Source organism: Mesoplodon mirus (genome assembly GCF_964341445.2).
Source record: "Mesoplodon mirus genome assembly, chromosome: 18".
Classification (NCBI taxonomy): Eukaryota; Metazoa; Chordata; class Mammalia; order Artiodactyla; family Ziphiidae; genus Mesoplodon; species Mesoplodon mirus.
In genome coordinates, this window is record NC_138994.1 from 55,885,724 (window position 1) to 55,907,234 (window position 21,511).

At 38.4% G+C, this 21,511-nt stretch overlaps 1 protein-coding gene across 7 annotated transcripts; it reads left to right on the forward strand.

Moving 5' to 3' along the window:
- The first annotated feature begins 3,138 nt into the window (after positions 1-3,138).
- On the forward strand, positions 3,139-18,271 carry ZNF207 (zinc finger protein 207). 7 transcript variants are annotated; one of them, XM_082604126.1, is made up of 12 exons: positions 3,140-3,315; positions 4,748-4,874; positions 9,128-9,266; positions 9,983-10,153; positions 10,273-10,348; positions 10,862-10,909; positions 11,992-12,062; positions 13,854-14,011; positions 15,189-15,281; positions 16,279-16,521; positions 17,117-17,276; positions 17,419-18,271. In XM_082604126.1, the coding sequence occupies exons 1-12, from the start codon at positions 3,275-3,277 to the stop codon at positions 17,577-17,579; spliced, it is 1,488 nt and encodes a 495-aa protein (XP_082460252.1). In that variant the 5' UTR covers positions 3,140-3,274; the 3' UTR covers positions 17,580-18,271. The 7 variants fall into 7 exon arrangements, with proteins under 7 accessions (XP_082460254.1, XP_082460255.1, XP_082460252.1 ...); XM_082604127.1 differs by having other exon boundaries at positions 9,986-10,153; XM_082604128.1 differs by lacking the exon at positions 10,862-10,909 and having other exon boundaries at positions 3,139-3,315.
- The last annotated feature ends 3,240 nt before the right edge of the window (positions 18,272-21,511 follow it).

Consider the following 21,511-nt stretch of genomic DNA (forward strand, 5'->3'; position numbering starts at 1 on the left):
TGCTCCACCAGGGGAGTCCCTCTGGGGCTCTTAATACTGCAAAATTGAATTGAGGATGACTTGACCTAAAATTATTGGACAATTAATCTCAGGGTTGTTTTGTTTTGTTTTTTTGTTTGTTTTCACTTCTTTAGATCTTTAATTTCTTACAATATTTTGGTTTTCCAGAGTATAGTTCAGAACTTTTGTTAAATTTATTCCTAATTTTTATGCTTTTTGATGCTATTGTAAACAGAATTGTTTTCTTAATTTTATTTTCAGATTGCTTGTTGCTAGTGTATAGAAGTACAATTGATTTTTTTTTTTTTTTTTTTTTTTTTTTTTGCGGTACAGGGGCCTCCCACCGCTGTGGCCTCTCCCGCTGCGGAGCACAGGCTCCGGACGCGCAGGCTCGGTGGCCATGGCTCACGGGCCCAGCCGCTCCACAGTATGTGGGATCTTCCCGGACCGGGGCACGAACCCGTGTCCCCTGCATCGGCAGGCAGACTCTCAACCACTGCGCCACCAGGGAAGCCCGCCCCTCGATTTTTGTATATTGATCTTGTACTGTGAACTTTGTTGAACTCTTATTAGCTCTAGATTTTTAAAAAATGTATTCCTTAGAATTTTCTATAAACAAGTGTATTAGTTTTCCAGGGTTCCCACTAACAAAGTACCACAGACTGAGTGGTGTAAACACACACACACACACAAATTTTTTTTTGGCTGTGTGGCTTGCAGGACTGAACCTTGGGGTCCCAGAGTGAAAGTGCTGAGTCCTAACCACTGCACCCTAAACAACAAAATTTATTGTCCCACAGTTCTAGAGGTTAGAAGTCCAAAGTCAAGGTGAAAACAGGGTTGGTTCCTTCTGAGGGCTATGGGGAAAAGTCTGTTCCAGGTTTTCTCCTTGATTTATAGTGGTCTCCTTCCTATATCTCTTTATATTGTTTTCTTCTGTACCTATCTCTGCAACCAAATTTCCTCTTTTTGTAAGGACACCAGTCACCAGTGTCCACCCCCATGACCTCACCTTAGCATTATTACCTCTGTAAAGACTCTATTTCCAAATAAGGTCACATTATGAGGTACTGGGGGGTAGGATTTCAACACATTACTTTTTCTTTGTGGGCTTTTTCTTTTATTCACACACTCATGCCATCTCTGAATAGAAATGGTTGTACTTGTTCCATTCCAATCTGGATTCCTTTTACTTCTTTTTCTTGCCTAATCACCCTGGCTGGACCTGCAGTACAATGCTGAATAAGAGTGGCAAGAGTGGACATCCTTATATTGTTCCAGCACCTTCCTTCTTTATTTTTGTTTTTGGTAGAGCACTGGGCACCATCTAAAATTATCTTATTTTTTATTTTAGGAAGAATGAGTAAATGCTTTTCTATATATAACCACTCCCTACTTCAGACCAATTTCATCTCTTATCGAGATTACTGTCACATTCTCTATGACTTGCCTTTCAGCCTCCACCAATCCACTGTTCTCACTGTAGGCAAAACGATTTTTTCTAAAACTCAAATCTAATTCAGCTTCATACTTACTAACTCTGTGACTTTGTGTCAATTACTTCAACTCCCCGCCCCCCCCCCCTTTTGGCTGCTCTCCCCGCAACTTGTGGGGTCTTAGTTCCTCGATCAGGGGTCGACCCTCGGCAGTGCAAGTGAGGAGTCCTAACCACTGGACCACCAGGGAATTCCCTGCTTCAACTCCCCTAAACCTCTTTTTCTTCATCTGTGTTAACCGGGTGATAACAATGGCACCTCCATCACAGGTTTGTTGAGACAAGTAATGTAAAACTTACCACCTTGTCTGGCGCACGATAAGCGCTCCATGGATATCTACTATTACTTTTTCCTTTTAATAGTAACATCTAATTTACATTACTAGTTATTTCTCTATGCCAAACTCTGTTATAAGTGCAGACAGAGGAAGTTTAAGTGGCTTGCCCAAAGCCATGCAAATAGGCAGTGGCACTGGTGGAAAATGAACCCAAGCACTGGACTCTTAACCAGCTATACTCTTATTTGCGTTTTTCTCTAACTGCGCTCTTAAAACTCGTCTGTTGCTTCCCAGAGACTTCAGCATAAAATCCAGCTCCTCAGGCTGCTGGAGAATCTCCGGAAGTCGCCTTTGCCAGCCTCCCTAGGATTATCTCTTGCCATCAGCCTCTTCATTACAAGCTCCAACCCTACTATCTCTAGTGTTTTTTCAGGTGCTCATGCTCAAAGACGTGCACTTTTTGCGCCCTTAGTGAGATACCCTCTCCTCCACCTCGTTTGCTCCCATTGACCCTGCAGGAAACCTTCCTCGATAGCCCAATGACCGCCAAGGCCCTGTAAACGGTTCCTCTCCTCTGAGGTTCCGCAGCACCTCGAATTTCCGTCACCGCGGTGGCCACGCTGCGTCGTTTACGCATCCGTCACCGATCTGTGAATTACAAGGCAAAGACTGCGACTTCTTCGACTTAGTGGGCAAACGTCCAACACTTACTACAGAGAGGAGTAATCCGGGAAATGAAACAAAATGAAAAATTCTGTCTCAATTATCCTTTATTTGTAGTTTACCTTGAATTACTCTGGTAACCTATTGAGGTTTTTTTTTTTTTTTCTCCAATTCGCGCTGTCTCGGCGCACGTACGTGTCACCAGCTCTTTTTTTTTTTTTTTTTTTTTTTTTTAAATTTATGGCTGTGTTGGGTCTTCGTTTCTGTGAGAGGGCTTTCTCTAGTTGTGGCAAGTGGGGGCCACTCCTCATCGCGGTGCGCGGGCCTCTCATTATCGCGGCCTCTCTTGTTGCGGAGCACAGGCTCCAGACGCGCAGGCTCAGTAATTGTGGCTCACGGGGCCAGCTGCTCCGTGGCATGTGGGATCTTCCCAGACCAGGGCTCGAACCCCTGTGTCCGGCATTGGCAGGCGGACGCTCAACCACTGCGCCACCAGGGAAGCCCCACCCACTCTTTTACAAAGTAAACCCGGTGTAATTCACACGCACGGGAGAACCCGGACAGGACGCACGGACAAGATGGCAGCCGGCCCTCCTCAGGCGCGAGTGTCCGCCCACTCAGGGCGTAGGCCTCGTCATGTGACCATCCCCTGCCTGGCACCGCCCCCGGTCGCAGTGCCTGACGGGAGGCAGAGCAGCGAGCGAGGGCGTCGGCCATTTTGTGGCTGTTTCCTGTGGGACGCGGTGGTGGCGGTTGGGTCGGGAGAGTGGGAGACTCTTCGGCTAGTTTTTCCTGCTTGTTTTCTCCTCCTTTTTTTTTCTGTCGGTAGAGCGCAGTTATGGGTCGCAAGAAGAAGAAGCAGCTGAAGCCGTGGTGCTGGTATCCTTTGTCGGTTTGAAGTCGAGGCCGAGCGGGGGCGCCGGTTGGTGGTGACTGGGACGGGGAGGCCTGGCTTTGGCCTATGGCGGAGAGTGGGATCTAGGCCTCGGGGTCGGTGGTTTGGTGGCTGGACTCGGATTTGGGAAGCTTTCTCGGAAAATGGGGTCCCTGGGGCGAGAAGCTCCGGCAGTTGTGGGTCGTGGGACTTCGTGACTCAGGAGGGTCTTGGTTTGGTGCGAGCGTTGACCCACGGGGAGGCGGCTTGGACCCCCTTCACCAAGGACAGAGTCCCCTGAGGAGTCTTCTGCCACACTCCGTTGTTTTGGGGACGGTTCAACAAAGGGACTTCCTTCGAGTATAGTACGCTTATTGACTCTGGCGGATCAGGGGGGAGCTTCCGGAGTCGGGCACCCACTTTTTTCTTTCTTTCTTTTTTTTTTTTTGTAGAATCGGTGGTTTAGTAAAGGCTTATGTTAGTCAGCCCTGATTTCGACGCCCTCCCCACCCCCAGTTTTTTTTTTTTTTTTTTTTGCGGGGGGTTGGGGGGAAGATCTAGCTTCCGCCTCCCACCCACTGACGCCTTAATCTTGGAGAAGCGTTCTCGTACAGGATGGGGTTTCTTGTTATCTTTACTTGTTTTATTGGAGTGAGAAAGTGCCTCTTACTAAGGAAACGTGGCGTCGGTCCCCCCCCCCCCGGAAACGTTAGTAAACTTTACGTTTCAATTGATTTTATTTACTGTCTGGTACCTAAAAACGCTGCATTTATTTATATAATAGTTGAAAATCGGTTACGGATTTTGTAAAGCGCTTTTAGGAAAATCTGACAAGGGAGAGAAGAATTCTCAGTATTATTGACAGAACTTATCTGTGAGTTTAAATACATTTTTGGGCGACAAATTCGTACGGAATTGCAAGCAACTTTGTGGATTGTTCATAGGAAGTTGTCGCAATGAACTTATTTTCAGATTCTAAATAATATAAACATTAAATTTTAAATGTTAGGTAAATTCTTAGTATTTCGATTATTTTTATCTTCTGATTTTTGAAGTTCTGTCCACCTTAACTTTGGGTATTTTTTTTTAAACATTTTGAACCCTTCCAGTTCACAGTGTGCATTTGTAAATGTTGAGACACTGAACAAAAGAAAAGTTAATTTCACATAAATCTGTGTGAAACGCGGGAGTTTGACAAAACTATATTGCCTACTGAGATGTGTTTATTTAGGGGTGGTGAAGAGAGATTGTGAGCTTCCAGGACATTGAAAATTCCAAAATTATGTGGCAGGTTAATCCTTAGTCATTATATAAAGTATTGTTGGTTTTAGCTGTTGCCTGTTTTTACTGTTACTACTATTCTCTTTCATTACAGATTTATTTTTTATAGGCAGTGTCGTTATTGTGCTATTTTTGTACCTTAACAATAGTGATCAGGTATTGTAATAGAGATTTTGATGATGAGAAGATCCTTATACAGCACCAAAAAGCAAAGCATTTTAAATGTCATATATGTCATAAGAAATTGTATACAGGACCTGGTTTAGCTATTCATTGCATGCAGGTAAGGAGTTTCTTCTATTTAATTTTTGCTCTCTTGTAGTTTGGAAACAACATGGGGAAAAAATCTTGAATTTCTCTGTGATAGCTGTAGAGTTTTTTGTTTGTTTCTTGCAAAAGATTAGATAAGATGGCCAGTCAGCTTTAAAATAGAAAAAAACCCTGTTCTTTAGCCATTGAGAAGATGAACAATTGATTTTTCATGTTTAAAGAGTTTATGCTAGTATTTACCTTTAAATTATTGATACTACCTTTTATCCTAGATTTAGATGGGTGACAATTATGTTGAGATCACGAAGTATTTTGTCAGTACTTGGCTAAGAGAACAAGGATCAGTGATTTAAATTTTGTGGGCAGTCTGACCAAATCCAATCCCATAAGAATTAGTACATAATTAACTGCCATTACTCACTGTCTTTGAACGATTTGTTATAATCTGTTGCCTGGGGCTAGGCTACCGTTTATTCCATGGACCTCTTTTGGAATGGCGGCATGGTGTTTCATTTAGTAATTCCTAGGTTTCTTGAGTTCTTTCACTACTGGGTGGGGAGGGCTTTGTAATTTATATTTTTGAAGATCTAATAAGTACCTTTTTTATTCAACATTATTTCTTTTACTACTTCTACTTTTTCTACTTCTACTGACAGTCCTAGAGCTGCCTGAATTTTTGCCTAATTTGACTCTAGAGAGATGCGAGATGAGCAAATCCTCATTCATTGGAAACTACTGTTGTAGGAGGCAGGGAGGTAAATTAAAACAAGATATTGCTTCTCCGAGTTTAAAAATAAGTTTGTAAAGATCTGTTTCACTCCAATTATGTCGCTATAATAGCAATTCAGTATCCATTTAAAAATATGAGACCCACAATTTTCCACTGTGGTACTAGTTACTTGTGGCTATTTAAACAGAAATTTAAAAATTAAAACTTCAGTTCCTCAGTCACATTATAGTCACATTTCCTGTGCTCAGCCACAAGTGCCTGGTGGATGACTGTTGTATTGGGTAGTACAGACGCAGAGCATTACCATCTATCACAAAGTTTCTGTGAGGCAGTACTGTACAGTGTTTTAGGCACTGAGTATACAGCAGTGAATAAATCGAAGTCATCATTGTGGAGTTTAGATTTACATTGTGGAGGAGAACAGCCTATAAATATTTAATTTTATGCTGATATGTGACAGAGAAAACTAAAAGTAGGTAGCGGTTAAAACTAGGTAGGGGGCATAGGGGAGGGCCACAAGGTAGTACAGGCCTGAATGAGAAAGTGACATCTGAACAGAGATCTGAAAGGAGGTGAGGGAGAGATTCCAGGGAACAGCAAATGCAAACCTTCACGTCAGGAGCATTCTCCTATATTGAGGGCAAGGGCAGCAATGTGCTACTTTACATAGGAGGGCTTGCAGGCTATTGTAGGCCATTTTCTTTAATATTGAGTGAAATGGGAGGTTTTAATTGAGTTGTAACATGCTTTGGCACACTTTTTAAAGAGTCATTTTGGCTGCAGGGTTGAGAGTAGACTGTAGAGTGCAGTAAGACCACTTAGGAGACCAAGCAAGAGTATTCCAGGCAAGAGGTGATGGTGACAGAATTTGCTGATGAATTAGATGTGGAGTATGAGAAAGTGAGGAGTGGAGGATGTTCTGAAAGTTTTTGGCCTGAGCAGTGTGAAAAGTGAGTTACTGTATTCATTTGGCCCTTGGTGTCCACATCTGCGTATTACACCGCAATTGAAATGCGGTAAGTTGAATCCACGTGTGCAGACTCCGTGGCTACAGAGGGCTAACTGTACTGCGCCGTTTTATATGAGGGACTTGAGCATCCTTGGTATTGGGGGGGATGGCCCTGGAACCAGTCATGCCTTGACATCAAGGGACGACGGTACTGAAATGTGGAAAGCTGCAGGAAAAACAGGCTTAGGGGTGAGGCTATCAGATCATCTTATGTTAATTTTGAGTGTGGGTATGATGTTAGTTTTGAGATTTTGAGAAAGTCTGTGGAATATCCAGATGGAGATGTCGTATAAGCAGTTGAATCTACAGGTCTGCGGTTCAGAGAGGTTGGAGCTGGTGATAGAAATTTGGGGGGATACAGTATAAGGATGGCTGTTTTAAGCCATGATATTATATGTCCTTAGGGAGTAGAATATAGATAGAAAAGTGGTGCCAAGGACACTACCTTGGGTCACTCCCAGCATTTAGAGGTCAGAAGATGAAAAGAAACCAATCAAGACTGAAAAGGTAGGAAACCCAAGAGTAGTGCCGTGGAAGCCAAATGAAGTGTTTCAAGGAGTGAGTTGTTTATTTAAGCCAAACGCTGGTGGTAGGTTAGTTAAGCACAGGACTAAGATTGGATTAATCAAAGTAGCGGTCATTGGTTACTTGCCAACAGTGATTTCCTAGAATGAAGAGGATGAAAGGCTGATAGGAATGCTTGCAAGAGAAAATGAGAGGGGAAAGTAGAGGTGCTATTTCGAGTTGTACTACAGAGAAGAGCAGAGAAATGGAGTGGAAGCTCGAAGATAAGAAACTATTAGTAATAATCTTTAATTGACTAAGTGCTTCTGTTTATATGTTCTTCCATAATTTCACAGCAGCCTGTGAGATAGGCATGGCAGTTAAATCAGACACATGCTGGATTGGAGTTTTCTAGATTAGATTAGGACGTTAGTAATTTAGATGTTTTACATCAATGTTTGCTCCTATCTTTTCAGCCGAGACCATACTAATTTCTACTATGTAAGACTAAGAAATCTAATTCTGGCTGTAACATAAGGTTGGGAAGATTTTGAGTGAATGGCGTTATTTTTTTCTTCTCTTTCCAATACCTTTTAATTAAGATATTTCTTTCCTTCATTACTTAGAAATGTAGTGAAAACTAGTTAATGTGTATGTGAATGTAATTGTATTTTTTCAGAGAACATATATATGAGTTACTTCATCTGCTTTCATCAAGAGAAGTAACATGTTCCAAAAAATTTCGGAAATGGTGATTGACACTTATTGAGTAGCTTTATTCATGGATCTTTTAATCACAATAATATAATTTGTGAATTTGATTTGCATATCACTTTTTAAAATCTTTGAGATACTCCTACAGGAAAATACTTAGTTTTCTTTAATTACCTTTCTATTCTTCCATGAAAGTGTCTTGGAAGGAAAGAAAAATTGAGTATTACTTGGACCAATATATCCAAGTCATTAACGTAAATAAGTGGTTCTCAAACTTGAGTATGCAAAGGAATCACCTTGACGTCTTGTTAGATAGATTTGTGGCTCCACCCAAGAGTTTCTGATTCAGTAGGGCTCAGGTGTGGCCTGATAATTTGCATTTCTTATTTATTTTTTAAAAATTTTTATTGGCGTAGAATTTGCATTTCTAATAAGCTTCCAGGTGAAACTGATATTTTAGGCAAACTACTTTGACATTCTTTAGCCTAAGTTATACCTTTTGCGGAAGAAACCAAGACCGACAGGGATTTTAGCATATTGGCAAAAGTTATTCGCGTTTGAGGGTTAGAAATGTTTGATCTAGCAAAACCATACAGTGAAAAAAGGTGCTAGATCCCCAGTGTTTCATTTTACAATAAAACCTCTGAAGGACTTCTTTTTGTGATCTGCCAAATAAATTCAGAGATGGAAGGTGGCAGGATCACTACTGTGGCAGTGTTCAGCTCTTCAGGTGACTCATTAGTTACGGGTAATGCTAATGGGAAATGTCACTTTTGTGGTTTGTAGCCACTAGCTGTCTCAGGATGCATTCTTGGAAAATTTACTTTATTGTAATACCTAATTTTAAGACTTCATAAGCTTTACTTAGTTCAGACTCCACACTTCCCTGATTGAGTAGCACTGTCAGTTCATGGTTAATAATTCAAGCAATCAAGGTTATAAGGTAAACTTGAAATTGTTTATTGAGCCCTTGCTATGTGCTTCACATTGCCAAGTGCTTTTTTACATACACAGTATCTTTTCTAATCCTACAAATGACCCCAGAAGTTAGGTGCTGAATGGGTGAAGTAAACTGAGGCTTAGGTCAAAGAATTTGCCTAATCTTACGTAGCTAGTAGGCCATAAAGCTGGGGGTTGGATCCACATAGTCTCACTATGGAACCAGTCCTTCTTAACCATTATACTAAGTGGTCTCTGAGTAATTTAAAATTACTCTTTAAAAAGACTTTCATGAGGCACTTTTGTCTATCTAATGGAAGGTTTTTGTTTTGTTTGTGTGGGGGTTTTTTGGTTTGTTTTTTAATGTTAGGTGCATAAAGAGACAATAGATGCAGTACCAAATGCAATACCTGGGAGAACAGACATAGAGTTGGAAATATATGGTATGGAAGGTATTCCAGAAAAAGACATGGATGAAAGACGACGACTTCTTGAACAGAAAACACAAGGTAAATGCTAAGATGTATGCTTTTTCTCGATACAGCTTAACTAGTGAGAGGAGTATTACAGTATTTTCAAGTATAAATTTAATGGTAGATGTTAGGTCTATTCAGAATTTCAATTTGAGGGTTTTTTTTTTTGTCTTATGTTCAGAGTTAATGTATTTTATTTGTATATGTGGTAGCATTTGGATCATTCCATACATTTTATTATATTTTTACTCATAACTGAATTCCAGGTGGATTTAGCAAGTGTTGAGGCCTTTGAAAAGGAAGGTAGCTTGTTTTGATTTATGAAACCAGTAATTGTAAATTTTTTTTAGTGGTGTATTTGACTTAGGATTTGCAGCCCTCTCCTATCCAAATGATAGAAACTTACTAATAAACTATGAAATCTTTTGTTTTGAAAAGCATTCTGGAGAGGTCAGACTAGTTTTCATAGTTTACCTTTTGGAGTGGAATAGAAAGCTGTTTTTTAAAAGTATAACTGCCTTAGGAAAATGTTCTTTACCTGCCATAGAATAGGGAAAGGATGTTAACCTTCTTGCTTAATACATACTGAGAAAACATGTAAAGAGTGAAGAGCAGTGTTGACTGGGTTTTTGTGGAAGAGAAGTCTCAGGAGCTCGTTGCACTGAAATGAACATTTTAAAGGTTGAGTGTCTTACACTTGCTTAGGTTTTCCTGTTTTACTCTATGGGAAAAATTAATGTAAACGTTTTTAGCAGAGAGTCAAAAAAAGAAGCAACAAGAGGATTCTGATGAATATGATGATGACGACTCTGCAGCTTCAACTTCATTTCAGCCACAGCCTGTTCAACCTCAGCAAGGTTATATCCCCCCAATGGCACAACCAGGACTACCACCAGTTCCAGGAGCACCAGGAATGCCTCCAGGTAGCACATAAGGCTTCTTACAATTTAACATTCTCAGCTCTTTGTTGATACAGTTTAGAAGTATTAATTTTTTCCTCTTAACCCTTTTTTATTTTTTTGGTTGAAATTCTTGTTTGTAGGCATACCTCCATTAATGCCAGGTGTTCCTCCTCTGATGCCAGGAATGCCACCAGTTATGCCAGGAATGCCACCTGGGTAAGAAAACCCTTTTAATTGACTTGTGGGCTTGTGCCTAGTAATGATCTTTTTCAACTTGGGTGTGTTACATCACTTAAATGTTACTTTGCTGTGTTTTTTTTTTTTTTGCTTCTAAAAGGTATGGGCTCTGTAACTATTAAACTTACCTAATAAAGGGATCTACTAATAAATTTAAGGAATATAAATTTGACTCTGAAGAGCATAGATTTTTTGGGTTTTAGGATGTATGTAGGCAGCCATCTGCTTCAGTTGCATCTGATGTAATTAAAGTAGTTGGTTGTAGATTTGAGTTTCTGAGATTCAAAACTGTCCATGACACTTTGTAGTTGTGACAAGAAGCAAACTCTGTAAATGATTTATTTGTCAAGTCATCAAGAACTAAAATGAATATGAGGTGCTCGTGCCCATCACTTTTATTTAAATATTGTTGGATGTGAGAGGTATACAATACACTTACCCACTGTATTTTGAAAATCAGTTAGATTTTGATTTTGTCATACATTTTCACAGATTGCATCATCAGAGAAAATACACCCAGTCATTTTGCGGTGAAAACATGTAAGCATCTCATTCGTAATGTAATTCAGGAGGTATAATCATAATGTCATTTTTTTGTGTGTTTAATGGTATCTATTAAGTTGACTTCAGAAGTTTTCTAATCTTCCTCACTAAAACTTCTAAACTTTGCAAACTGATTGACACAGATCTCTTAAAGGAGGGAACTAAAACATCTGTGAGGAAATCGTAATAGACTCATATAAACAAAGCATTTTCTAATTGTGCAGCTGTTTTCCCCAAACTGCTAAAAGTAAGGGGACTTACTAAAAAGGGTTGATATTTAAGAAAGAGTATATATTCCTTTGCCAAATTACGTGCTCTGTTACTATAGAAGGTAATTGATTTTTTCTAATAAAATCTATATATAGAAGTTATTCTGATAAGAATCCTAAATCATTAGTTCACAAACTTATAATTTTTTAAGTGAATTGGACCCTGATATTTGAAGGTGAGCTCTTTTAAGGAAAGGAAAACAAATATGGGTTGTGTTTTTAAGTCCTGGTTTAGTGTTAGGAACTTTGTACATGAAAAGTAGGGATTCTGAGTTTACTTTTGATTATCTTTAATTTTGATGGTAGTTTTTCCGTGCCTGTCCAAAACAAATCTTTACTCCACAGAGTACATTCAGTATTTTCTTTTTGAAAAAATCTGATAACTGTAAAATAAAGAGGTTTTTTTTGTTTTGTTTTTTTGATTAATATTCTGTGGATATTTTCCAAGTGAGACAAAAGGTGATTTTGTTTTCCAGTTACGCACGTTTTGGATAAGGCCTCTTGTTTATATTAAGGAGAGTATAATAATTGTTCTCAATGACTTTAAATGTATTAAAATGTTCTGTTAACAAAGACTGAATTTTTTTCCCCTATTTAACTGGTAAACCAAAGAGTTCGCTGGTTTTTAGGGAATTTATTTTGATAGAATTGTTTTAGTGTGTTGTGTGTTCTTTCAGCTTGATTGATTTCAATATTAGGGGTCAAATTCAAGTCTTATCTATTGTTGTTTCAGGCTTTAGCCAAAATATTTTCTAATGTTTTATACTGTTAATTAACTTTAGTTGTCTCTTGAAATTTGCTTTCTAATAGAATGATGCCAATGGGTGGAATGATGCCACCTGGACCGGGAATACCACCTCTGATGCCCGGTATGCCACCAGGTATGAAATGTTAGACAGTTTCCTTTTTAATATGACAGAAGTGCTTTATTTCTTAAGTATTTTAGACAGTCGATTTGTGGGCATTGGTGCATTTTTTTTTTTTTTTTTGCGGTACGAGGGCCTCTCACTATTGTGGCTTCTCCCGTTGCGGAGCGCAGGCTCAGCGGCCATGGCTCATGGGCCCAGCCGCTCCGCAGCATGTGGGATCTTCCCGGACTGGGGCACGAACCCATGTCCCCTGCATCGGCAGACAGACTCTCAACCACTGCGAGGTGCAGTTTTAAAATTGGTGTAATTTTAAAGTTTCTATAGGTTAGTGACTTCTTTTTAAAATTACTGTGAGAAATGTGATTATCTTGTTTTGTTCTGAGTTCCGAGTTTTGAAATAGATAGTAAAAGTAGTCCTCAAAGCAACCAGAATGAGTCACTGAGCCTGTGACTTAAGAGTGGTTATATCTGTTAGGAATATTTTAGGCAAGTACTGGAGACTCTTAACAAGTAATAGAGAAATCCAACAAACTATTAAACAACGTAGGTATTTATTATCTCACTCAACCTAAAAGTGGTAGACTCAGTGGCTCCAGTGATAACAAGAACCCATACTTTAAAAATTTTGCACTTGCCAACCTTAGCTTTCTCTCTCAAACATGTAACTCAGTAGTTATCTCAAGCAAGAAAGGGTGCTTTCCTTTTTCTTGTATTAGGGAACAAAGTAACTTTCCCAGAATCTCCTTAGCCTCTTACATATCATCGTCCAGAAATATGTCTAATGGAGCTTCTAGGTGCAGGGAAGCCTGGGAAATAAAGTATCTTGACTTTTTAGCCTACAGTGTGGGGAAAGGGATTTGGTTAGCCCAGTAAATGTGCCACAGAGGTCTTCATGAGGCTTTCTGAGTCCATTGCCTAGCGTTTTAATCCTAGCAAGTTTGGTTTGCAGTCCATAGCAGATGCAGATGTACTCAAGTGATAGTTGGTGTAAAAGGAACAGAAAAATAAAGCAGCAGCAAAATTTGAATCATGCCAGTGCAACCATTAATTTATAGGCAACAGCTTCACATACATCATGCTCTGAGGTAATTTTAGGCATTTAAATGAATACAGAAAAATAACCTATTTCATTTGGTAATGTGAAGTCAGTAAAAGTTTTAATTGAGGAACTTCAAAGAATGCCTAGTGGTATATTTTAGGAAAATTTGTGTATTTAAAGCACACTTAAAGGAATAACTTAGTTTCTGGAATAACTTTTATGGGTATATGACCTATTAACAGTTTTTACTGTAGTTTGCATTAGAGTTCTGGAAACATCTGTCTGTTAGATGATTGAAATAATTCTATGTTTCAAAAATTTGTTGCATCAGTAATATCAATAAGCCTAATTGTTGGCTTTGCCCATATACAGGGTTTCTAGTGGTATCTTTCATGTCCCAAAATTCTGAAGAGACGCAAAGGTGTAGAAAGTTGGAGGCAAAACTGTCCCGGGGGGCAAGTGCCTAAGTACTTGGGCTTCATTGAGTTCAGCAGTCAGTCATCAGTATTGATAACTTTGTATATAGAATCTTTGTGTGTGTGTGTCTGTGCCGCACGGCTTATGAGACCTTGGTTCCCTTACCAGGGACTGATCCCGGGCCATAGCAGTGAAAGCCGAGTCCTAACCACTGGACTGCCAGGGAATTTCCTAGAATCATTTTTAATTTAATTTAGTATGTTTTAATGGCCAAGTTTTGAGGAAGTATTTTTTCTGAACTAAATGTTTCAGCAGCGGGGTCCCACTCCAGTGTTTCTTCTCTGCAGGTATGCCCCCTCCGGTTCCACGACCTGGAATTCCTCCGATGACTCAAGCGCAGGCTGTCTCAGCGCCAGGTATTCTTAACAGACCACCTGCACCAACAGCAACGGTTCCAGCTCCACAGCCTCCAGTTACTAAGCCTCTTTTCCCCAGCGCAGGACAGGTGAGGAGAAACGTCCGAAAACGAGCGCGCCTACAGTTAAAGGTGAAGTGGGGCTGCTGACCGGACTCTGAAACCGTCAAGTCATGTTAAAAGTGGTGATCTTCTTAATACAGTTTATTAACTATACTGAAGAAGTGGCGTTCTCTCCCATGTTTGCACACACCGATTTCCTTATAAAAGGTCGACTGGAACCAGAAAATAGTGTAGTATGTGAGTTTTTTGTAGTTGTGAACTCTGGTTATTCTTCGCTTCAGTTAGAAATGAAAATTTAATTTCTGGGAACTTAAATACATAAAAATGTTAGGAGGTCCTCCTTTACCTAATGAGCTATGAGTAGAATAAAAACCAAAGTCAAAAACTCCTAAGACCTTAGCAAATAATTTTTGGGCTCTTCCTTTAGAATTGTGACAGACAGTAGTGCCTCACTGTTGCTGGAAGGGCATCATTTAACGTCTTTTGACCTAGTCATACTCATTTCCTACTTGTCCTTTTATTTTTTTTTCTCCCCAGAACTCAGAAGCAAAAAATCCTTCTTTTATATATAGTATGTATATAATGGTGGTTACCTTTGCTTTTTCCCCCCAGTTTGTTTCAGAGTTAAGCAGATGTATTTAATTCATTCAGAATTGAGATGCTCAAGATGTATGTTCTTCATCGTTCACCTTAAAATTATCCCTTAGATGTTTTCTTTTTTCAATTTTTTTTCTGTTTGTAGTTGCTAAATTAAAAGCATTACTTTTTAAGTACATTAATTTATGTTTTTGAGGTGGGGGGATTTTGTTTATTGTTTGTTTATTTTGTTTATCCTATTAATAACTTGGCAAAAATTGTAGTTATCGATGGAGAATTGGATTGAAGTGTCAATAATGCATCATAATTCTCAGTTTAAGGTTTCAGTTTTGAAATATCATAGTGTAAAACGTTAGTTTTAGGGGAAAAAACCTGTGGTTAATTAGGTTTATTGGTGTAGAATTTAAAAAGTTTTTTTGAGGCTCATACTGTCACTCTGTTTATTGTAAATGCATTAACTGCCTGCCTCTCTATATAAAACATCTGATTGCATTGTATTTTGCATTTAGAAAAATGCAATCTATACTGAAAAAAAAGTCTACCACGTGGCTTATTTTCACCCATTTGTTTGGAGACTTTTCATTGTTTCCTTTCTTTTATGCTACAGATGGGGACACCTGTAACAAGCTCAAGTACAGCTTCATCCAATTCAGAAAGTCTGTCTGCGTCTTCTAAAGCTCTGTTTCCTAGCGCAGCACAAGTACGCAGGAAGTTGCAGTTTAAAATTGTTAAAAATGGCTTTATAACTTCATTAACCCTTTGGACCCTACTTTAAAACTAAATCTTTTCCCAAAAATATGTTTAATTTTTTTAAAGTAAAATTAATGGCTTATAAATCAATGGTATTTGAAAATTTGAACCACATACTAATAGAAAAAAATATACCCCAAACTCCTATGGTTCTAAAGGGTTAAAAGCATGTAAGCAGTAAATGCATTTTAGTGGCCAATGGTTAGCCTGATGCATGATTAAGCTATTCTGTTTTATGCTGTTTAAAGCATCACATATAATGTAAGGAAATTTAATACTCTGCATTTGGTTCTAAAAGTTGGCCTAGTTTACATGTTTCAGATGTTCAGTGTTATGAAAAGTAACAAATTTATTATTTGGTAACTTTATACTTAAAAGCTTACTAAACCCTTTAGTCCATCATAATAATCTAGCCATTGTTAATTGGGAGGGCATTGTATTACTATATAAAGAATACTTCTGAAGGACATATCTTTAATGTGTCACCATTGGTAGTTATTATTTATGCTATACTTAGTAACTGAAATTTATCCAAACATTTGTATTCTATAATTTCTAACTTTTTGTTTTGGAACTCCTTGGTAGATTAATTTTAAAAAGGAATTTAGAATGATGATAATAGAAAATTTGCTATTGCATTATATGATCATATCTTCAGTTAGGAATAAATACAAAGCTTTGTAAATTAAGTAATTTCTGATGAGGAGATAGATGATATCTGAGAAGTTACATAAGCAGTCTAACTTGTTTCTTGTTTCCACTGCTGTGTTTTGGATGTGCATCTTTTGGTATTATGTGTTATCTTGAGTTTTGTGGATTGTTCATGATTTTAACTTTAAGTTTTGTTCCTTATTGAATGTTAGTGTCTTGTTTTTAAGTTAAGTAGGTCGTAGATGTATTCAGTTTTGGGTTTTGAAGTGTTGTTGATGAAAGATGATGTTTTACAGGCTCAGGCAGCTGTCCAAGGACCTGTTGGTACAGATTTCAAGCCCTTAAATAGTACTCCTGCAACAACCACAGAGCCCCCAAAGCCTACATTCCCTGCATACACACAGTCGACGGCTTCAACCACTAGTACGACCAATAGCACTGCAGCTAAACCAGCAGCTTCAACAACAAGTAAGCCTGCGACCCTTACGACCACCAGTGCAACCAGTAAGTTGATCCACCCAGATGAGGATATATCGCTGGTGAGTGGTGCACATGTCTACTAGCGGACTTTGGTTGAGGACTGTGGTAGCAGCGTGTCCATTTGAAAAGTTTTAATTCGAGTACCAGTGGTCTTATGATCTGGTTGGGTGCTAAGTGATGTTTACCATTCTGAGTTTTAAGAACCACAAAACAAAGTGAATATTGCATGTTTTGACCTTAGATACATCCCCCCTAAGACTATTTCTAAAAGAAGACAGTAAGTTGGGTTCTCACTCTCTCAAAAATTACTTTTGTTGTTCATAAATTTAATTAATTGAAGAAACAAGTGTGAGATAGAGTCTGTGGGTCCCTTGCAGTCCATATACCTTCTTCATTACACAGTTTCCTGCTGAAGCAATGTATAATTTCTGGAAAGTTGTTCAATATAATGGGCTTCAAATACAAAAATAGGTAAAGTTTTCTTAAGGCATCAAGATTTTAAGTTGGACTGGTTTGTGGGGTGAAAGTAATTGGGATGTAAGGGAACATTTAAAAATTACTCTCACTCTGTAAATATAAAGACTTTAGATGCTTACCTTCATGCTTAACTCTCTGTGTTCAGATGTTTCACATTTCACATATTTTTATTTCTAGGAAGAGAGAAGAGCACAGTTACCTAAGTATCAACGTAATCTTCCTCGACCAGGACAGGCTCCCATTGGTAATCCACCTGTTGGACCAATTGGAGGTATGATGCCACCACAGCCAGGCATCCCACAGCAACAAGGAATGAGACCCCCAATGCCGCCTCATGGTATTCCTCTTTTTACGTTTATTTTATTTAGTGGATTTTCTGAGTGTACACATGAAGCAGATTTATCTGCAAAATGCATTGCATTTAAAAGTACAAGGCACAGACTCAATCTATTTTTTTGTGTTTTAAATGTGTTTTTTAGGTCAGTATGGTGGTCATCATCAAGGCATGCCAGGTTATCTTCCTGGTGCTATGCCGCCATATGGGCAGGGACCGCCAATGGTGCCCCCTTACCAAGGTGGGCCTCCTCGACCTCCGATGGGAATGAGACCTCCTGTAATGTCGCAAGGTGGCCGTTACTGATCTTACTTCATCCAGTCTAATAGGTTTGGAGATTAAACCTTTTCTCAACTTGTGCTGTTTATATAGCCAAGCTTCCGTCAATAAGGCTTCATTGTGACTTTTAACAAACATTATCTTCCCACATACCAGGAACTATTGGACATTTATTTTACATGGGAAAGTTTATTTGGAATAATAAAGCAGGAACTTTTCCTGAAGTTGCAATTTATACTGTATGGCTTCTTTTTCATGTTTCATCTAGGTTTTTAGAAGTGAAGTATAGTAAATTTGGTTCGTTATATTGTGAAGGCGCTGGAATTACATGAACATACCACCCTAATAAAGGCAAGTTCTGTAAGCTTATGTTGCTATTTGTAAAGTTATGCCTTCACAGCATTTCAGATGCTGTTGGACTTCATGTCCCCAACCTAGCTTGGTGAGGGCTGTAACTGTCTTCAAGTTACCTGTACATTGGAAGTCTGAATGTGTAACAATATTTAATGTATTTAGAGTTCCTCATGTTTCAGGGTTTAAGTAATCTGACCCACCAAGGTCATGTGACTTTTCTGTACTGTTCAACTTCATTGTAATAAAATGAGAGAAAAATTTATGCCTTTTTTATTCATAACCCAGCTGTGGACCACTGCCTGAAAGGTTTGTACAGATGCATGCCACAGTAGATGTCCACATAATAAAATTCGTAGTTATACCAATGCAGTTTTGATATATCATTGGACTCTGTCTTCGAATTGTAGGTTGTTCCTTAGCTGCATGTTTTAAACTGGACAGTATATGTAGAATTGTATGTTAGTGCTTCAGTTGACAGAAAAACTTAGATATACGTATGAGTCATTACATGGGTATGAAATCTTTGTATTGTGTCACCTTTCCACCCCCTTGGTGTGTCAATACATGTTAGCTATCATAGATATTTGAAATGTAAACCTTAATATTCCTTCCTTCCTGCTGATGTTTAGAGCCTAGTGCCAGACCCATTCATTTCCTTCTGATTATTTTTGAGACTGCGGTACTGTGTGGACCTCAGAAGCTTTTCAGGTGCAAACTTCTAGAAGCTTAGGTGCATGCAGTAGTAGCCTTCTGTACTGTTAATGACTGGTATATATTCTAATGTTATTATGAGAATCTAAATGTGCCTTCTGTTAAGATGGTTAACAGATGGATTTGAAATTTTTTATTTTATTATGTTCCTGGAAGATTACATTATTTCTTTGATTAAATGGCTGCCTTCTGTTATTATTAAGCCTAAATGGCTTTTTACTGTTAACCTTTTCATCCTTGGAAATTTGAATGTTCAACTGTGTTCTGTGGAGAACTTTGCTGTAGAGATGACTGCTATTATTCAGTATCTTACGTTGCAAGTCTCATATATTAATAGCCTTGTTGACCTCTTTTTGGCATCCATTTTTTTGATCTTCATTTTTGCAGAGTACTTTTATGACTAAGTATCAATGATCTGTACAAAGTATAATTATTAATATATTATGAACTCAGGTTTAGTTTCCTCAATATAAAGTTAAGACAGCTAAGAAAATAACATTTCTTTATAACCTTTATGTGAAGGTGTAGGTAGAAGGCACAGAATCTGTGAAGTTTTGTTTAAACAAAAGAAAGCTTTAGCCATATAAGAAAATACTGAAAGGTGTTTTAATTATCATAAGAGAGTGTATATAAGTGACAAGTAAAAAAAGTCATTCATCTTAAACAAAACATTGTAAGTATTAACAAAGCTGAGTGTTATTTTAAATCTATTTTGCTCCAGTGGTTTTACAGCTCCTGTGCTATTTTTGAGGGTCAAAAAATTTCGTAGTTTGAAAAGGCAACATGCATGTATTGCCAAGAATGCATTTCTCCTGCTGCCAGCAGCCAAGTCTGTACGTAACCCTTTCTCACCAAACGCCTGTCTACGTAAATAGTTTTGAAATTATCATATACTTCTTAGATTTGGCAGCATGTTTATCATACTTGAAAATCTTTTGTGTTGAAAATCTTTTATGGTAAAAATGGCATAATTTAGAATTATTAAATAAGAAATATTCTCCCACACCAAATATCTCTCAAGCATTTCATGTACAGGCTTATCAACAAACTACGAATGGATTATAGCAGTGGGGGAGAGGGATCAGGAAGAGGAAAAAAATGGGTTAGTAATGTTTCAAAAATTATGCAGAGCTTGATTTGCATTTGATGCAAAGAGAACCAATATATTGAGGTTTGCTGCTTTCTGAGATCAGAAAGGAGAAAATATTGCCACTTTTAAAGAAGTGATAGAATTCTAATTAAAAGTTAATTCAGGGCTTCCCTGGTGGCGCAGTGGTTGGGAATCCGCCTGCCAATGCAGGGGACACGGGTTCGAGCCCTGGCCCGGGAAGATCCCACATGCCACGGAGCAACTGAGCCTGCACTCTAGAGCCTGTGCTCTGCAACAAGAGAAGCCAAGACAATGAGAAGCCCGCGTACCGCAACGAAGAGTAGCCCCTGCTTGCCTCAACTAGAGAAAGCCCATGAGCAGCAACAAAGACCCAATACAGCCAAAAATAAAAACAAATTAATAAATTTATTTAAAAATAAATAAATAAAAGTTAATTCAAAATGTTATGCACAACACTTAGGCACATCATTCATCTCCTCTTGTATTTTGTAGGTACATGGCTCAGATGGTGCCCATTTGGTATATTTAATGTGTAATTTGTGCATGCATCAGAGCGTAATTAAGCTTCTAGAAAATATCTTTTACCTAATTGCTTCTGGGGTCCATGATGTGGTTAAATCACGAGTGGAACAAATTATGTTGAAATAATTAACTCTGACTTAATGCTTTCTTAAAGAATAGATGGAGTTGAGTTGAAATAAACTTCATCTGCCCTCACAGAAGACAGCTTTGGGGACTTGGTATATACCGGCAGGCATTGTGATTGCCATAATTTAGGAAGTTGTAAGATTAATGGGGCTGCCAGTTTTGGCTCTACCTTATATCCACTGTTACCACTTTCTTTAAAAAAACAAAAACGATTTTTGTCTGGCACTAGTTTCTATTGTGTGTATGACAGTAACAAGACCAGCAGGTGAGGCTCAACTTTTGAGTGACTGCTGGATATCATTTGATTTGAATACTTACTATTTTAGCAATCTTTCACACTTTTACTGTCAGTAATGGGGTAAATATTCTTTGAGCACTCCTGTTCCACTGATCAAGTCACATACTGAACTTAAACTCAGTTTAATTAAATTTAGTTATTTGCAGGGGTGGGCGAGATTCCCAGTAAAAGTATGGGCTCAGAGTGGAATTATAATGGACAGTAGATTTTTTTTTTTTAAGAGCTACTCTTTTTTCCTTTGCTTGCTTGATCATTGGGATTTTTTTTAATGCATGTCTTAAATTAATTGGGTAATGTTTTTCTAAAATTAAAATTTTCTTCTTCCTATAGCCCTGCCATAGGACAGGCTGAGGCTGAGTCTCAGTGTTGCCCTGTTCAGTCTGAGGCAAGTGGGATTTATTTTATTCCTTATAGGGGCTTTCACAGCTTTATGGCTGTTGGATATTCATGTCCCCAAACTTGCAGCAAGTTTGGTGAAGGCCCCTAAATTTAATTAAATTTAGGATTTTTATACTCTTTTGGCAGAGAAGGCTCTATATTAATATTCACGTTTGACTGTGGTGTTAATAAACAGAAAAAAGTATTTGACATATGTAATTTTACGTAATTTACTTTGTGTTACATAATATTTAACAGCGTCAGTAAAGCTGGTGTTATTTATATTGAACTTGAGTAAATTGGCAAAATTTGACGTTCTTGATTTGGAGGCATGAAATGTTTCATTCAAATTTTCCCTTTCACTTTTAGGAAAATCTTACTGGTTATTTTCTCCTCAAACTATTAAATTTAACCTCAGGGATAATAATCATTGGAAATGCCACTGGATACTGAAATCTG